This window comes from Copidosoma floridanum, unplaced genomic scaffold (genome assembly GCF_036245765.1).
Source record: "Copidosoma floridanum isolate Cflo_tuat_1 unplaced genomic scaffold, Cflo_Japanese_pri ptg000022l, whole genome shotgun sequence".
Lineage (NCBI taxonomy): Eukaryota > Metazoa > Arthropoda > Insecta > Hymenoptera > Encyrtidae > Copidosoma > Copidosoma floridanum.
In genome coordinates, this window is record NW_028321899.1 from 5,628,362 (window position 1) to 5,645,543 (window position 17,182).

Here is a 17,182-nt window from a genome sequence, read left to right on the forward strand (position 1 = left end):
CTTTTTTTAGAAGACTCATAAAAGCAGTGAAATAAAGAAAAAAGAGTTGGGCAAAAAGTTGGTTTTTAGTAGGTATTAAAAAAACATTGTCAAAAAATTAAAGTGATACTAATATAATGTTACAAAAAGTACTGTTTTAAGTACATAATAGAATGTATTGCATAGTATAAGTTTGTTTTTACTCAAAAATAAGTATATATATACATAAATATTTTTATGTTATATAGTAATTTAAGAGGATCATTTCAAACAACCCCCCTCCTTCCCTATCCGCCCCTCCTCGGCAATCCCTCAGTCTCTCTCTGAATGAGATGAAATTCTATCAGTTTTAACTTTATTTTAATGGGTTACATTTTTGTTTAGCCCTCCTCCAACTCCCTTTTACCCCCTTAGCCCTAACTCATAATTTTATAACCCAATAAGCCTCCCTTACAATTTAAAAGAACTCCTTTCAGCCTTTTATCTTTCCAGCAGTATCTCTAAATAAAGTAAAATTACATTAATAATCATGTCATTTTTAGTTTAATTACTTTTTACACCCTCTTTCTCAGCTCTCCTCTTGATTTTTAATAAAACCTCTCAACCCTCATACAATTTCTAAATAGCCACTTTTTACTTCTCCTTAGCTCCACGTTATCATTTCTTATTCAAATGTTATAATTATTTTAGCTGTATAGTTTGTTAGCACATTGCTATTCTGTCAGTTTTTACTTAATTTCTATTGGGTTGAATTTTTGTTTAGTCCCTTTCCACCTCCCTCCCTCATAACCCTAAAACCCAATAATTGCATAATTCAATACAATTTTAAAGATCTGGGTCCAGTCACCTTTCAGCTGCATCTCTAAATGAGATGAAATTATATGAGTTTTCATGTCATTTCTAGTTATATGACTATTTGCACCTTGTATCTTAGCTCTCCTTATCGTTTTAAGAAAGCCCCTGATTTCTAGCACATTAGCACATTTCCACACCATCGTTGATGTAGTGCTCTGGTACGCTGATTTTTTTTCCTACATTTTCTGAAAGCTTATTAATTGCATTATTAAAAACTCACAAGAACGTGACATTATTTTTTAATACTTAATCAATAACAACGAATAAGCTTATGGAATATGTAAACCATGGACTACGCTCGTAGCCCTATTCACCACGAAAATACAGAAATTTATATTTATTGAAATATGTCAAATAATTTTCATTGTCATAAAATAATATTTTAATAATAATTTCATGGATTTTATACATTTATTTATTATTCAAATAAACTGTACAAGAATATTACGTACAATTTCATACTTTCGCTAATGAAAATAAATTGAATTTTTTTTTCATCTACGTAAGATAAGTTCATACAATGATAAATGTATATAAACTAGCGGGCTCTACCCCCCTGCGCGCTACATGCCCTAAGCCCCCTTTTTTAATATCAGTTAAATACTTTATTTATTCAGTTAGCTTTTTGAAGTTAAAAAAATAAAAAAATCTTTGTAAAGTAGGTTAAGAGTCAAAACAAAAGTAGTGTAAATTTAATAAATAACATTTTTATAAATTTATAAGATAACTGTGATAAGACAAAATCAAATTCATAAGACAAAACATTTAATAAGATAATATATCTGACAACTGAAGATTATGCAATATCAATGGGTTTAATAGAATACGATAGTTAAATAAATAATATTTTTAAAGAAGCCACTATTGTTATGCTACCATATCAGTTACAACAATTTTTTGCCTGATTTCTAATTTCAAAAAATATTCAAGAAGATAAAATTTAGAAAACATACAAAAATCGATGAAAGATCTTATGTACAATAATTACAATCGTGCACTATTACATATAAATAAGATTTTGTAATAAGAAGACAAATCATGTAAAAATTTTAATTTACCCACACCAACCAAAATTGATATAAAAGAAAATAGTACCATAAAAAAATTGTTTTTTGTACTTGAATCTTTAATTTAATGTCTGATACATTAAATGACGATCAAATTACGATTTTTAAGATTATATGTAAACATACAGATAAAAATTTTTTTATTGATGTCCCAGGAGGTTCAGGGAAAACATTTTTGTATAGAACTTTAATTAATTTTTTTTTTCTCGAGGAAAAAAATTTTATCAATGGCATGGACTGGTATAGCATCAACATTACTTTCAAAAGAAATGACCAATCAGAGAACATTTCGTGCACCACTAGACTTTAACAATGTAGAAATTTTGTTTTTGGAATTTGAATCTGAAAAAAAAATTGAAAGAAGTAGATTTATTCACATGAGACAGGGCTTCTATGAGTCCAAAAAAAAAGCCTTAGAAAGAGTTAAAAGAACGTGATTTATGTGATACAATTATTCATTTCAATTGTTTTTGACGGCGATTTCAGACAGATTCTTTCAGTTTTAAGAATACTAAAAGAAACATTATTATACAAAAAAGAATCAAATCATTGTACCTTTGGTCGTTGTTTTGTATTCTAAAACTTAATGTCAATATTCGTTCAATTGACAAAATATTTTCAAAATTTTTATTAGATATTGGAGAAGGAAAAATTGAATCATTTCAAGTACCAAATAAATAGAAAACAACTGATGTTTGTTCCGAAATTTTGTGGTAAAGATATTAACTTTTCAATAAATAGCGTTATACGTACTTCTCATAACAAATATACTTACTTTTTGAATTATCAAATTCCAAATCATGTAAAAGAAAAAATAAAAACATATTACAGCATAGATCATGCTACATACAAGGGTGTTGATAAATCTGATAATGATATTTATATAACTCTTACAATTGAATTTCTAAACAATATTCGTGAAGGCTTACCACCACATGAGCTTAATTCAAAAATTGGAGCAATTGTTATATTGATACGAAATTTAAGTATACTTAATAGCCTTTGTTTCCTTTGTTTAAAGCGTTTCTTATAACTATCAATAAATTTTAAGGTCAAAGCTTTAAAAATATTGGATTGTATTTGAAAAAAACCACCATTTTCGCATGGTCAATTGTACGTCGCGTTATCAATTTGCAAAAATGACAATGAAATTTGTATTTACATAGAAAGTGATAATAATTTAGAAATATAAAGTATTGTTTGGAAAGAAATTTTTAAGTATTAAAAACTTTCTACTAAGGACGATGATAATAGAAACAAGAAATCTTGTCTAAAAAACTTTGTCGATAAGTATTCAACCAACAAAGGATTTTATCCTTAAAATAAAGATTATGAAAAAATGAAAAAATGAAACTAAATATTACAGTAGCGAAAAAAATGGAGTATTTTGTGGACACGCACGGTTTCAAAAAACTGGGTAATACATATGTGCTTAAAGACTTGGCTATTCTTCCACTCAGTGCTAATGATGCAGGAGCACAAGTATTTTGATTCAAAGTACCTTACGACTTCCCTTTCCCGGTTAATTTGTGGCGGTAACAATCGGCTAAGAATATTATCTGTACCGAGGAAACTCTAAGATTAGGAACCAACACACAAACAATGATTGTGTTTATATGTCAGAGGGCGGGTTCGTTGCCCTGTGTAAAAGAGCGAAATTGCTCAGATTGCCGATTATATACAATACTTAAAAAATAATTATTATCAAGTTTCAAAATTTATCTGTTGAATAATCAATTAATTCCTGCACCATATACAGCAATTGTTTATTGATTATTACTTTATTGAATTCTCTAGAATATTTCCTTAATTTAATCAATTTAATAATTTAATATCTTTTTCAACTTATTCAATATTTTTCTAATCTAATATCTTTTTTATTTTATTCCTGTCCCTTTTGGGGTCCAGATAATATTCTCAGTTTATATAAACGATTTCAAATCTTAACAGCTATTTTTCTAGTTTTTATCTTAAACTATAAAAAGGAACTCGCAATCTGACGTGGAGGGGAAGGTTTGCTTAAATAAGTACAATCAATTTATTTTTAATTATCTTATATTTATTCAATCATATGATTCTAAGAAAATTATATCTCCAATTTTTACATGTATTAATTGTATTTGAGTAATCGCAATTATTAACGTTAATAATAAAAAAATGTATAATATACTCGATAATTTACTTAAAATTTATCCGCCCTTTTAATAGAGAATTTTCCATAAATGACAATTTGAATTTTTCCTCCTTAATATCTCTGCTTAAACACGTTAGGTTAGACTAATACGAATTTTCATTACAACCGCGGAAAGTTAGTGTTAGGTAACTACCTATCCGACCAAGCCACGTAAGGTTAGGTCATTCTCAGGGCCCTTGGGTGTCTTGAGCACTGCTCAAGTCGTCGACCCAGGAACTTCGCCTAAGAACGTGGTCGCTAACCCTAGTGCCTCGACTACTTGGAGATGCGTCGTCTCCACGCTTAAAGCGGTCGAGCACCGAAAGTCCAAGTAGGTACCGGTTAGTGGAAGTGTTACCTGTTGGTGGTGTACACACTTACTTTTCAGCTATCGGCCTTCGTACTTCGTCTCTTTCTCTCCCTTCGTGCTCGTCGCGGTATTGTACCGGTGCACGGGAAAGTTCCAGGTCTGGGTGAGCAACGGATATACCGCGTCCCAGGCTTGCTGGAAGAGGAACTCTTCTTTTCATTGCGCACTGGTGCCTTTTATGCTTACGTTATTTCCTTTTCAGTAGCAGGTTTTCCTTTTTTCAGGTGAACGCGCTCTAGCGTTTTCTTAACGTACTAGACGCACATTCCCTGTGCGCAGCGTTCAAATTTGAATTTTCGTGTGTCACATAGGAATTTTTTTTATGTATAAAAAAATATGTACCCTTGAATTGTCTATTGGACGGCTTTTTCATTACAAGAAAATAAATATAAATGTAAAGCGTATATTATAAATTCTAGGTGATAGAAGTGCTCCCTCGCAACCTTTTACCTAGTGAACATAACCACAAAAGAATAAGGATGAAAATTTATACCATGAACTTTACTATCATGTACTAACCTAAGACTCGGGAAAAAATCGAGTACACTAAAATAGGAAATATTTTATGGAATAATCTTGAGAATGCTACGAAGATACTTGTTATTGGAGATCTGAAAAAAAGTGGCTTGAATGATTTGGCCTCAAAGTTAATAATGTGGCATACCATACTCTTAAGATTAGTTACTACTTGTTGCTTATTGCAACGGTGCCTACAGAGTAAGGTGTGCTTTTCATAATGTAAACGAATGGAAAAGTTTGACTTTAATTTTTAATAGGTTGATGTAAATGACAACGATGACGATCATGATAAAGAGCTGTGAAAATTTATTTTAGTTTAAGAGTAAGATGTTTCACAAAATCATTCCGTCAATTTACATCTTTTAATTAACTAATTAAACTAAATAAAACAAAAATGTTAAACAATTGTTTACCTACCATTTGGCATCCTTCATTATCATGCAACGCACTCGCTTACACAAAAATTCTTATATTCATCGCGTGCACAAGCTGCACAAGCAAAGCTAACTTATGCGCATAGCATCGTGTAAGAACTTAGAGCAAATTACTACTCTCAAGAAGGCTCCATATATTATATATTATTTACTCAAGTATAGTCTCCGCAGGTCGGGGTGCTCTACGAAAAGGAAGAAAGAGCTTCGAACATCATCGTATCTGGTGGGGGGTAGTCGGATCGCTCGAGCATGGTTACGCAAAAATTGTATATGTAAGCAACTATTACTTGACATCCTGCACAAGATTCCGCAAAACTCAAGCAGCGAATGTGGCGGAATAGCGGTCGAATCACTTGAGCATAGTGACCGCAGCTCCGGGCTGCTTGGGCATGATCTGAAGCAAAGAGGGGAAGTGAGCTACTAATGCCTGGTGGTTGTGGCTCAGTTAAGCCACAACTACTACTGTCTTCCTACTCTGTACATTTATCCGTTTCCGTAATCAATTCAACTAACCAGTAGTCCATTTTTTGTCCCAGTGCTAAAAAGTGAATATTGTACACAGAAAGTATCTTTCGTGCTATATTTATCAACCGTTTAAAATGTTAACTGTATTCTACTATTAATTTCAATAATATTACAAGGAACGAGTAAAAATTCAAGCAGAATTTTGATTTATTTATTTTTTTTACAACCGTACACTTCAACTGATGCCACGATCGTAACGTACGATTTAGCTAACAATTTTTTTTCCGTTTATGTATTCAGTACAATCTTAGTTCAAAATTTTTTAACATAATCATATACTTCCTATTTATTAACGATTGGAAACCTTGTTAACTTTTTTTTTTTTTTTTTTGGATGCTTTACGAGTTATATTTTTTCATATTATTATCTTTAAATTGAGTGTTAAGCCAAACTTATCACAGTTACATCGATGGTTCATATTTGTTAACTTTAGTGGGAGTACGATATCGCTGGTACAAATTACACTAGGGCAGCAAATTGTTGTTTAGTAATGAATAAGACGTCTAAGTACAACTATCAATTTCGCATTTATTTTAAAATACCACTTCTCTAAAGTCAATCATCTTACACACGATAAAGTGTATAAACTTTATCTAACACACGCACACCTAAATACCAAATAAATAATACTCTTTCCTACCCTTAAACCTGTAGTAAGCCAGTAATCGTTGTGTCTGGAGTGGGTCATTATACTATATTCGCTGTTTACGAATTACAATCATTAATTCGTAATCAGCAATCCTGAGATCATTTAAAAAACAATTAAATAAATGTTTCCACCAAGTTGCAAGTACTTAATCTAGGAATGACCTTTGGTTATCGATATTGGAGGTGCGTAATGAGCAATCATAAAAAGATCTGATTGAAGATTTTTGGCAAGATTTGTGAAATTTTTTAATTTTTAATCGCCACTTTAGATTGACTAACTTGAATTAAGGTAAGAAATCGAAAATTGGCCTCGACGGATGTTTTACAAACCATCCTACCATGAATTAGAAAAAACCATCCAAACTGTTGAAAAATTGTGGTTTTAAGTATCTTTTGAACTACTGAAGAGGTTTTCTTCCTACGGTGTGTTGTGTCATGGCTTGACTTTAAACTTTTTTTATCTACATAATATATTGTTTATAGGGAAAACTCTGTTGCATGTTTAAGTAATGTAATATTAATAAATATTAATAAAATTTGAATGTACACTACAGTATTGTAAAACCTTAATTACTTATACAAAACTTTTTTTTATCACTAATTTTTGAAAATCTTTTTAAATCTACCTAGTATAATTGAATTAAATCATGAACATTCTTGCTACGCATATTTTCGTACAAAATTTTTAGAAATACCGACGTTGTAATAATACGTTATATTCAGTGTAAATAATCATTATATTTCAGTGTTTTGTGTAGTAGTACAACGTAGTCTTTTTTGCCTTTCTTTTTTTTGAGCTGTTTTAACTTTTTTCTTGAGACTCAGCTATGCAAGACAGATCTTAGTATCTGCTTGTTCTTTTTGGAACTTACAATCAGTGAGTGCTGAGTATAAATTTGGATGATGTTCACCTACGACAAACGAAGCTTATTGTGCCAACCCTCATTAGTTGTATTCGTTATGCACAATCTGTATAAGGCAGCATCGTGTTGATTTTATATGTGTGGTGGATAGTGTAGAGAAATGGCACGTCTTTTACTTCTGCTTGTTCGACCAATAATATAATTTTCTTTAAGGTAGAAATAACCTGTGGTCAAGACAGGCTCGAATGTATCTGGTGCATTGAGTTTGAGAACGTTTAAGTCCAGTGGCACCTTCCCCATTCAAACATAAGGCAAAGCTAGCAACTTTACATTACAATCATTGAAATAGTTGTATGCTTACTGTAAGCCCTTTATTTGAACTCTGTGGTACACATAAGGCCTAAGAGAAAGAAGCATAATACTGGTACTACAGCGTAGACAATGTATGGACTGTTGTAAATCTATGATTATTTTTTTTTGGTGAGCAAAGAAGTATATTGTATTGTTCTACCGGACGTACATTGACTTAAAGGTTAGCAATATATCACGTACTTTCGTTGCATGACAGAAGTGCATGAATGAAGGAGAGGGTAACTTCATTAATCGATTCCATGTTTGGTTTCTGATAACTTAGTATAGTAAAAACTTTAATAAAAATAATGGGAGGGACCTATATAAAAACAAAAAAATTGAGCAAAATGTCTGTGTAAGGTACAAACAGAAATAAATTTCTTTAGAAGTACGAAGACTTCACGATTATTATCATTGTCTTCTTTTGAATCACATGTTAAAAAACTGTCACCAAAATTATTGAAAATTTATTTACACTATGTATTTTTTAAATTTGAGTATAGTAACGCTACAATTTTTAATAAACTACAAAGTTGGCGTAAAATATGGGAAGCATACAATTTAAAAAAAAACTCCTAAGTCAACATAAAATTTGACACACAGCTTATGAAATTGGAGTGTAAAAATGTGGTAACAGTTGTCGTAAAAATACGTTTGATTAGTTAAAAACGAATGCTGTCAAAGCATCATTTAAAAAATCAGTTCGAAGAATGTTCGTTTGGGAAAAATAGCAGCTAAATACTTAAGCTATAAAAATCACCAACGTAAACGATGTTCGGGTGTACGTCTATTCAGGCACTTCTCCATTTTGGCGTACATCCGTTAAGCAAATAGGTTTAGGCGTTCATCCAGAAACTGAATAATACATTGAAGACCATGTACACAATAAATGTATGTACATAATACTTCTGCCTAGTTTTAAACATTTTATAATCAAGGTCATATCATAAAAAAATCTCAAGGTTGTACGAAAGTTTTTGAGATTTGTTATTGTAACTTTACGAATTTTCTCTCCAAAATGTGGAGTGATTGAATCACGTTAAAAAAGTTTATTTTGTGTTTTTAATGTTAGGGTTAGATAAAAATAAAGGAAATGTACGGAAAAACGCTTAAACATCGGCCTTAATTTGATACACATTTCATTATTTGATAATTCATCTTGGCTGGATTTCTATCAGTATTTAAAACTAATAACAGAATATAATTATTATGCTATGTGCTTTGGTCTACAAAAAAGTGAATAAGCTTGAACCTTTAACTTTACTACGAAGAAAAGTGGAAATAATAACATTACTCAGAAAAAGTTTCCTTGAAACATGTTTGTTTGTTCAAACTCCTAACGGATTAAAAAATATGGAAAAATGTCAGCATGTAGTAAAGTATACAAAAAATGTTATCACAAAGAGTAAAAAAAAAGAATTGCTTAAAAGGCAGAATGTATCTTTGATCTTTGTTAAAGATAAATTGCTATGTGAAATTCAAATTTGACTTTTAAAAAAGAGATTCTCTTTGTTCGGGGTCATAAATTTTCAACATAGATCCAATCAATTGTAAAAAACAAAATTTTACGTTTGATATAAAGAGTCAGGGATAAATCTTCTAACAACGAAAAATTAATTTTTTTAACTCATCTTTTTACAAGTCTTACTAATATATAAAGCAAAGTCGCTGAAACCGTTGTAAACGCTAACAGTGTAAACTACTGAACCGGTTTTGCTGAAGTTTAGCATACTGATTCTTGATAATTCCGAGATGGTTTTTGCATAGTTTTTTTCTTTAGAAAGTTAATAATAATAGCGATAAATAAGCTCAAAGTTTTGCTAAAATAAGCTAGCTTTGCGCTTTAGTTCAGTAAGATTTGCTAGGTGGAGTCGAGGTAAAAGTTAATCCACCCGCAATCAAAGATAGTGAAGAGTGGTTATAAGATGCCACATTGAGTTGTCGATTATCGTAGTCAGTTATTGTCAGTACACCAAGAATAGAGTTGTTAGTTGTGCCGCTGTAAATCTTGACTACCGATGATATTCTTCTTTTTTAGGCAAGCGAAATAAATCGGTTTTTACCCAAGATCGACAAGATAACCGAGTGCCATGGAAAAACAGGCGTTCAAAACGTCAGTGTCTCCGCCGGAATACCAGGAGACGTGTCTACCCAGAGGACAACCTACTCCAACACTTCAGAGTTTTGCGACCGTTTAACCATCCAGCCTGATGCCGTCAGATAACTTTTTTCTTTAAATGCAAGCCAGAGAAGACAGCCCTGAAGAGTACGGGCAGCCACAACGGCCTTCTTAGTAGTCGTCCCAACGGCATACCTACAGAGAAGGTATTCTGCAGGCCGACTTTCCCGACTAACAACGAGCAGTTGGTTATCCGGGGAACGACCTGAAGATGACATATTCTTTGGTCAGCGGCGTACCTCCCTCCAGTAGGGTCTCCGTACACAGAGAGTCCAAAGATAAGCGTCAAGTTACCCGCAGCTGGCTCTTCAGCATCGAAAATTATAATAAGGAATAACCAGAAATTTTACCATGGGCCCTTTTCGGCGCCATTATAAGTATTTACGTTCCCTACTTAACTATCAATCTTATTCATCAAATTTTGATCCACACAATAAAGTCAATTAGTTTTAATTAAACAAATACAGTAAAAGACTTATCCACATATACTTTAAAAATCTTAATGCCAGCGTAAGATTTTTTATCAAAAATTTCTAAATTTAAATTAATGCAAATATATAATCATTTCTAATGTTATGTTTACTGTTCTTATACGTGCACTATTTTAAATTTAGTAAAATTTTTGTGATTTGCGGCCATATTAAAACATTATGATGTCAGGGATTTTTGTTAAATTATAATTTATAGTATATTTCAACCAATCTTTAAAGCTTAATTTATAGTTTTTACAAAATAACTGACAAGAATTTTCATACAAAGAGTTGGGATAGTGGTTGACTAAACCTTTGGGTCGAGGCGAAAGTCTGACGGTGAGCTATCTGCCGCCTTCACCCATCCCTCCTCTTTACAAGAGCTGGTGCACTGAAGTATCACTGGCTTCATATTATATTAGTGTTAGGTTAGGTTAGGTTAGAAAATGAAGTGGGGGTGGTGCATGGCCTATAGTGGAACAAAAAACTTAAACTTAAAACTTAAAACTTAAAATAATCTTTTCTTATTAGCTTGATATCTGATACGTACATGCATGTATGACTCTTACAGTTACAAATATTAATACTTTTGTTCTATTTTAAAAAACACTTGAGTTAAAGATACATTAATTCATCGTTTAAGAGTAGCTTACGTATTAACGATGAATTCCATTTTTAAATGGAATTACACAATAATTATGTCTTACTTATTTTTTTTGAAACAGAAAAAAGATGTTTTTATCTTCACAGTATACTAGTAACTTGAAGTCTATACAATTGTAATCAGAAATATCTTTCAACAAACGCTCTCATCTGATGTTTGAATTGCAACATTAACTAAATTAAGTAAAATGAATAATTATTCCGTTATTTAAAATACAAATGTTTTCACTTTTGTTCCATTTTAATTAGAATAAGTAGAATTCGAGCCACATAAACTTCCTGCCTTAACTAGATAAGATTAATTTAATCCATTGCTAATTAGAATCTACAATGACGTTGTCTGATTTCACAGAATACAGTAGCACTGAACATACATTAATTAACTCTTAAGGAGATATCTCAGCCGTAGAGTACCAGCCTAGAAATGTCTGAAAAATGTTATTAGAAAAATGTAACTATTCTTCTCTACCAATTTCAGCGCTATACAAATGTTTCGATGAGATGCGTAGCAGAGTAAATACTTTTATGAAATAATTATTTGATCGAATACTAGATAGATCAGAAAAAAGTGTTAACACTAAAGTCTGTAAAAGTCCATAACTTTTTGTTCAAAAGTATTTTTCATGTAATCAAAATCACTTATAATTAATTAAATTTTAAAATAAATTAAGTGTTACTTAATTATGTGCTCATGACGAAAAAAAAATTAATATTTTACCAAGCTAAATTTTTCGGAATTATGTTCATATTTTCCGCCAACAGCGCCAACGCAACATGGCATCAAAAGTTACCAAGTCTCGCGAGTGTCAATTATAGTTGATTGATCATTAAATTCAGAGGTGAGCTCATTGCCTAATTTCTTTAATATACTTTTTCTTGTATGTTTATTTATATCCTTCCTAACTTTTATTATTATCTGTTCGGTAATGTTCCAGATATTTATAAAAATGTTCACTACCTTCACTTTTTCCATAAGAGTGCATGTTACATTTTTCTCTTTAACTAACTAACTCAGGGCAACAAAAATTTAACGGTGTATTCTATATTTTGAAAACATCAATTGTACGAAGTTTAAACGAAATCTATTCAGTAACTTCCTAACGGAGGTACTTTCTTAAGGGTGGTTAACCCATTGATACCAAGTTTTTTTAATTTTATTTTTATACTGAAAAAATATCAATTTACCTATTTAAATTTAATGATAACAACTCTACTGGAACAAATTATATGGACTATATTTCTTGTTTAGTCACAAGTATTTCCACTTCTTTTTATTTTAAATTTTTCTCAAAAATTCTAAGTATAAAGAAAAACGGTATTTGAAGTAAAACTTTCAAGGTTGTATTAACCTTTTATTAGTGTATATTGACAGATCGTACAATTTCGTATCTTTTTTTTTTGTATACAATAAATAAGATTAGATCTTCAAGATTTTAGAGTTAAGTTTGAGGGGATTTTTTTATGAGAGTCACATAAAAAATACTTCAGATTTTACAGCTCTATTCGATAACTCAAAAATGCATGTGCACTCACTTTTTCATTTTGGATCTTCTAATTATGTACAGGTGTTTTGCCTCTCCCCGAATGCCCTAACCTTATAAACTTACATACGTGTCACTTAGGTTACATCAAGACATGATAAGTTTTGGAAGTTTAACGTAATAGATCTAAACATCAGTTAAAAATGTAGTTATTGAAAGTCTCAATATGTATCGAAGCGCCAAATTTTTACATTCAAAAATATTATAGAAGTTAAGAGTTTACTGTACACAACTTAAAGTTGTATAATAATGTATAATGGTAAGCTGATCACGCCATTTAAGGTTTGATCTTTGTGTTCGATGATGTTAGTTTCATTATAACTGGTGCAACAGACAGTACTTAACTTTTTCTTTATTTTGGGTACAGAAAGTGTTAGTCATCAAACTTGGAAATGTTTATTTCTGAAATTTCTAGCTCTTATCTGATACTATTAAACAATTTTCGTACACAATATTATTACGTACTATTTTTATAAAATATTCGTATCAATACTTTACCATATTACTTTTATTTTATGAACTTGAAATATGTGAGAGGATTGGATTTAAAGTACTCATCTTTTTATTTTCATCATTGAAAAACAAATATGAGAAAATAATTTTTTCAAGAATAATTAAAAAAAACTATAAAAACAACAGCTTATTCTCATCTTTGTTTCAGCACTCGACAGTAAATTCCGTAAAAAAATTTTTGATTCTTACTTTATTTTCGAAAAATCTTATATGTCAGGCTGCCTAATTAATTAGTAATTACTTTTATAGGGAATACCAGAGCAGTATTGAATTCCGGCCACTTAGGGAAACGGATCCTGTTGAAGATCATCAAATCACTGTTTGTGTGAGAAAACGTCCATTAAACAAAAAAGAAATATCTCGTAAGGAAATTGATGTTGTAAGCGTACCAACAAAAGATCAAATTGTTGTACATGAACCGAAAGCTAAAGTTGATTTGACCAAGTATTTGGAAAACCAGTTGTTTAGATTTGATTATGCCTTTGATGAATCCTGCACAAACGAAGTAATTTATAAATACACGGCTAAACCATTAGTGGCAACTATCTTTGATGGCGGTATGGCAACGTGTTTTGCTTATGGACAAACAGGAAGTGGAAAAACTCATACAATGGGAGGTGATTTTAACGGTAAAATACAAGATTGCAAAAAAGGAATCTATGCGATGGTTGCCAAAGATGTTTTTAAGTGCCTCAAAATGAACAAGTACCGTTTACTTAACTTAATTATTTCTGCCAGTTTTTTTGAAATATACTCTGGAAAAGTATTTGACTTATTAGCGGATAAAGAAAAATTACGTGTGTTAGAAGATGGAAAGCAACAAGTAAGACGTTTAAATCACATTTGTTAACTAAAAATTTTGTTTTATGCTCAATATTTGCGCATTGTCATTTGAAATGCATATTATCCTTCCAATAAATACTGCTGTTTTAATGTTTATTATTATTATACTAATGGCTATTAAACATCATCATGAAGCAGATAATGCAATGAATCATCTCACCAAATGTAAAAGTTTGTGCATGGATTAGAAAAGTATCTTTTAGTCTTTCCATCTCGTAGATACATGGATTTTAAAGAAAATTCGTTTTTTCCCTGCGGATTTGAAAATTACAAGAGAGGAATAACATTCATTCTTACGTTATTGTTTCTAAGGGCAATACTAATAAAATTGTACACCTGTAAGAATATAATTAAATAGAAATTTAATTGATTTAACCACTTAATTTAAGGTCAAATTTTAATGCACAAGGCAATGAGCACGTAAAAATAAACGCATAATCTACCAAGTACACAATAATAGTTACTTAAGACGAAAATACTAGGTTACAGAGATACTATTTCCATAAATCTAAAAACTTTTAAAAAATACATAAAACAAAAGAAAACTGAATTTTGTGAGCCGTAATGTGACTGGATGCTTGTAGGCTACGTAAGTACTATCAACAGCACCATCACTTGGCATGATATTTGAAAAGGGCGTTGTCAAAGCTATGAGAATGTGTGGTATGGAAAGAAAAAGTTAATAGTAAAACAATAGCAAAAAGCATTGCAATTCATCATGGATACTAAAATATAGTATTGATGGTTACTTCATATATCATACTTCATGATGTCTTATAGTTAGTTAACACTTGAAAATTAAATAGCAGTTTTTACGTGAATTTACTATACCATAATAGCTTTGGCATAACCCTTATCCAAATATGCATATTTGTGTTAAGCCCAGCAATAGGAGTACCTTGAACTTCGTCTAAGTAAAAAAGCAAACAAAGATAACTACAATAGAGTTAGCTTTCACCTAAATCTTAAAAATTAATATAATTGTTGTTTATTTTTACTATTTAAACCTCAAACTTTCATGGTAGACTACTCAGACATTAATGGCCTTTTTACTTTGTTGACTTGGTAAATAGTTTTAAGTCAACCGTATCTTATTAGAAAAAAATTCTGTCAATAAATAAGCATAATACTTTCTCTAAATCTACTTTTTAACTATGCTAACTACATCTGCAACATCACGCTTGCATCCGTCACATATGAGCATGCATTTATTCTAAGTAACGTACATAATACTCACAACATACATTTTAAAGGCTAAGAAAAACTTTCCTGCAAAACCGCTTTATTTTAAATAGTGTATAAGTAGTATTTTATGACAATACATCTAGCTTAACTCAAGGAATCACCTTATTTACAAATGAAAAAAAAAATTGAAGAATAAAACGCAATAAACATGTAATAATCCATCCATAAAACATCGTATGAATTAGCCAATTATTAAAAATATGTCAACCAAAAAAAAATTTTTTTAAATCGAATAAACAATCATTCATTAAAAAATTAAAATCACATAAATATTCATTTATAAAAAAAAAAAATTGCTGCTAAATAAAAGTTTTGTAAAGTTTAAAAAAATGGTAATTAAATGAATAAGTCTCTAATTAATATAGTTCATATAAACAGTAAATAAATATTGAAATTAAAAGTCAGTTATAAATCACACTGTAATAAGAAGTAACCAATTTCTTAAAAACCAGGACCGCCTGTCGCAGAGTGGATGAGATACTCAGATCGTGTGCTTGCTGCTGGTAAAAAGTTGCTAGTTTAAATCTTGAGAAAAGAGTTTTTTTTCAAGAGAATTAGTTTGAGAATAAGAAATAAAATAAAAAATTAACTTGCTTCACACGTACCTGGTTTCGTGACGTGGCGAAGCAAAGGGGGAGAGGGGGAAAATACAATGAAAAATTCACTTCCATCACATATTTTCTTAAGGACGGAATTCTAAAATTGTTGATTCACTCCTGCACAGAACATGCCTGCAGATGTAAAACTTAGAAAAAAAACATTTCTAGACAAAAATCATTGAAATAACTCTGCAGGTTTCGGAAATGAAAGTGATTCCCAAAAAAAAATCTGCGTTTTGTTACGAATATTAAAAGAAGAAATAAGATTATACACGTTTCTATCAAGCTAGCTAAAGTTATACAATGTAGTTATATATTTTGTAACTTTGAATCATTTTAATCAAATTTGAATTTATTTTTAGAAATTAGATTTTAGTTAATTTTATTTGAAAAATGGCAAGAATCCGTTTTGTAAGCTAATAAAGTGCGGAACCGTTCTGATAAGCAAAGATTATGAGACAATAGAATTTTGAGGCTTGAATCGTTAAAATCTGTTAACAAAATCTTAAGCTTTGCCTCAAAAAAAAAGTTTTCATATTGAATGAACGAAAACTGTCTTAAAATTTGGATGGAAAAATTGTATTGAATAATCAAATAACTTATTTTATTAAACTTAAAAAACTGTACTGTCAATGTTACTTACATATAACACTCAAAAAACTCCCGAGTTGCCATTACAATCGGAAACAACATAACTTTAAGTCCTGCATGAATAAAGGAGGTTGACGGATTTCTGAGATGCAACTGACTGCATACATGCACTTCTACTGGCACACACATTAATATTTCTTTAAAGCAACGAATTTTCATTTTTATGTATTCATTAAAAATATGTTTGACACATTGCTAAGTAAACGAAAATATAGTGCTTTTTCGTACAGGAATGTGATATTTAATGTAGTAATATTTATCATAATTACTTTTGTAACGTATGGAAGTATAGGTAAGACTCTCGTCTGCCTCTCCTTGAATCTCGTAATAAGGAGCCTTAAGACCCGGAAAAAAGAAGAGAAAGCAAAGAAGGAGGTTTTGGGGGGAGTACATGATGACCCTTGGAAAGGGCACACACGCGTGACTTTGCCTTATGAAAGTGATATTTTCAATAAAGGTCCTTAACTTAAAAAGTGTTAGACTTTTCCGCGACGCACCTCCTTACCAATCTCTTTTCCACGAAACAATTTTCGTGCGAAGTGTGGGGTACGGTAAGAGTTGGAATTTTTTCTTATTTCCAGAAAATAAAATTCCACCAGAAAGCACACGCAGTGCAATGCCGTGGAAATACGATGGTAGAAATCGAAGAGCTGAGGATCTAATCAAAGACGACATTGCCGGTCATAGTCTACCA

General features: G+C 30.9%; 1 protein-coding gene across 5 annotated transcripts in view; it reads left to right on the plus strand.

The window, feature by feature from the left end:
- Positions 1-17,182, plus strand: part of Klp10A (kinesin-like protein 10A) — a 592,557-nt gene that overhangs the window by 348,714 nt on the left and 226,661 nt on the right. For all 5 annotated transcript variants that reach the window (XM_089594987.1, XM_089594986.1, XM_089594990.1 and 2 more), the window contains exon 6: positions 13,400-13,973. In XM_089594987.1, coding sequence (XP_089451113.1) covers positions 13,400-13,973 — 574 coding nt within the window. The remainder of the gene's footprint in view (positions 1-13,399; positions 13,974-17,182) is intronic.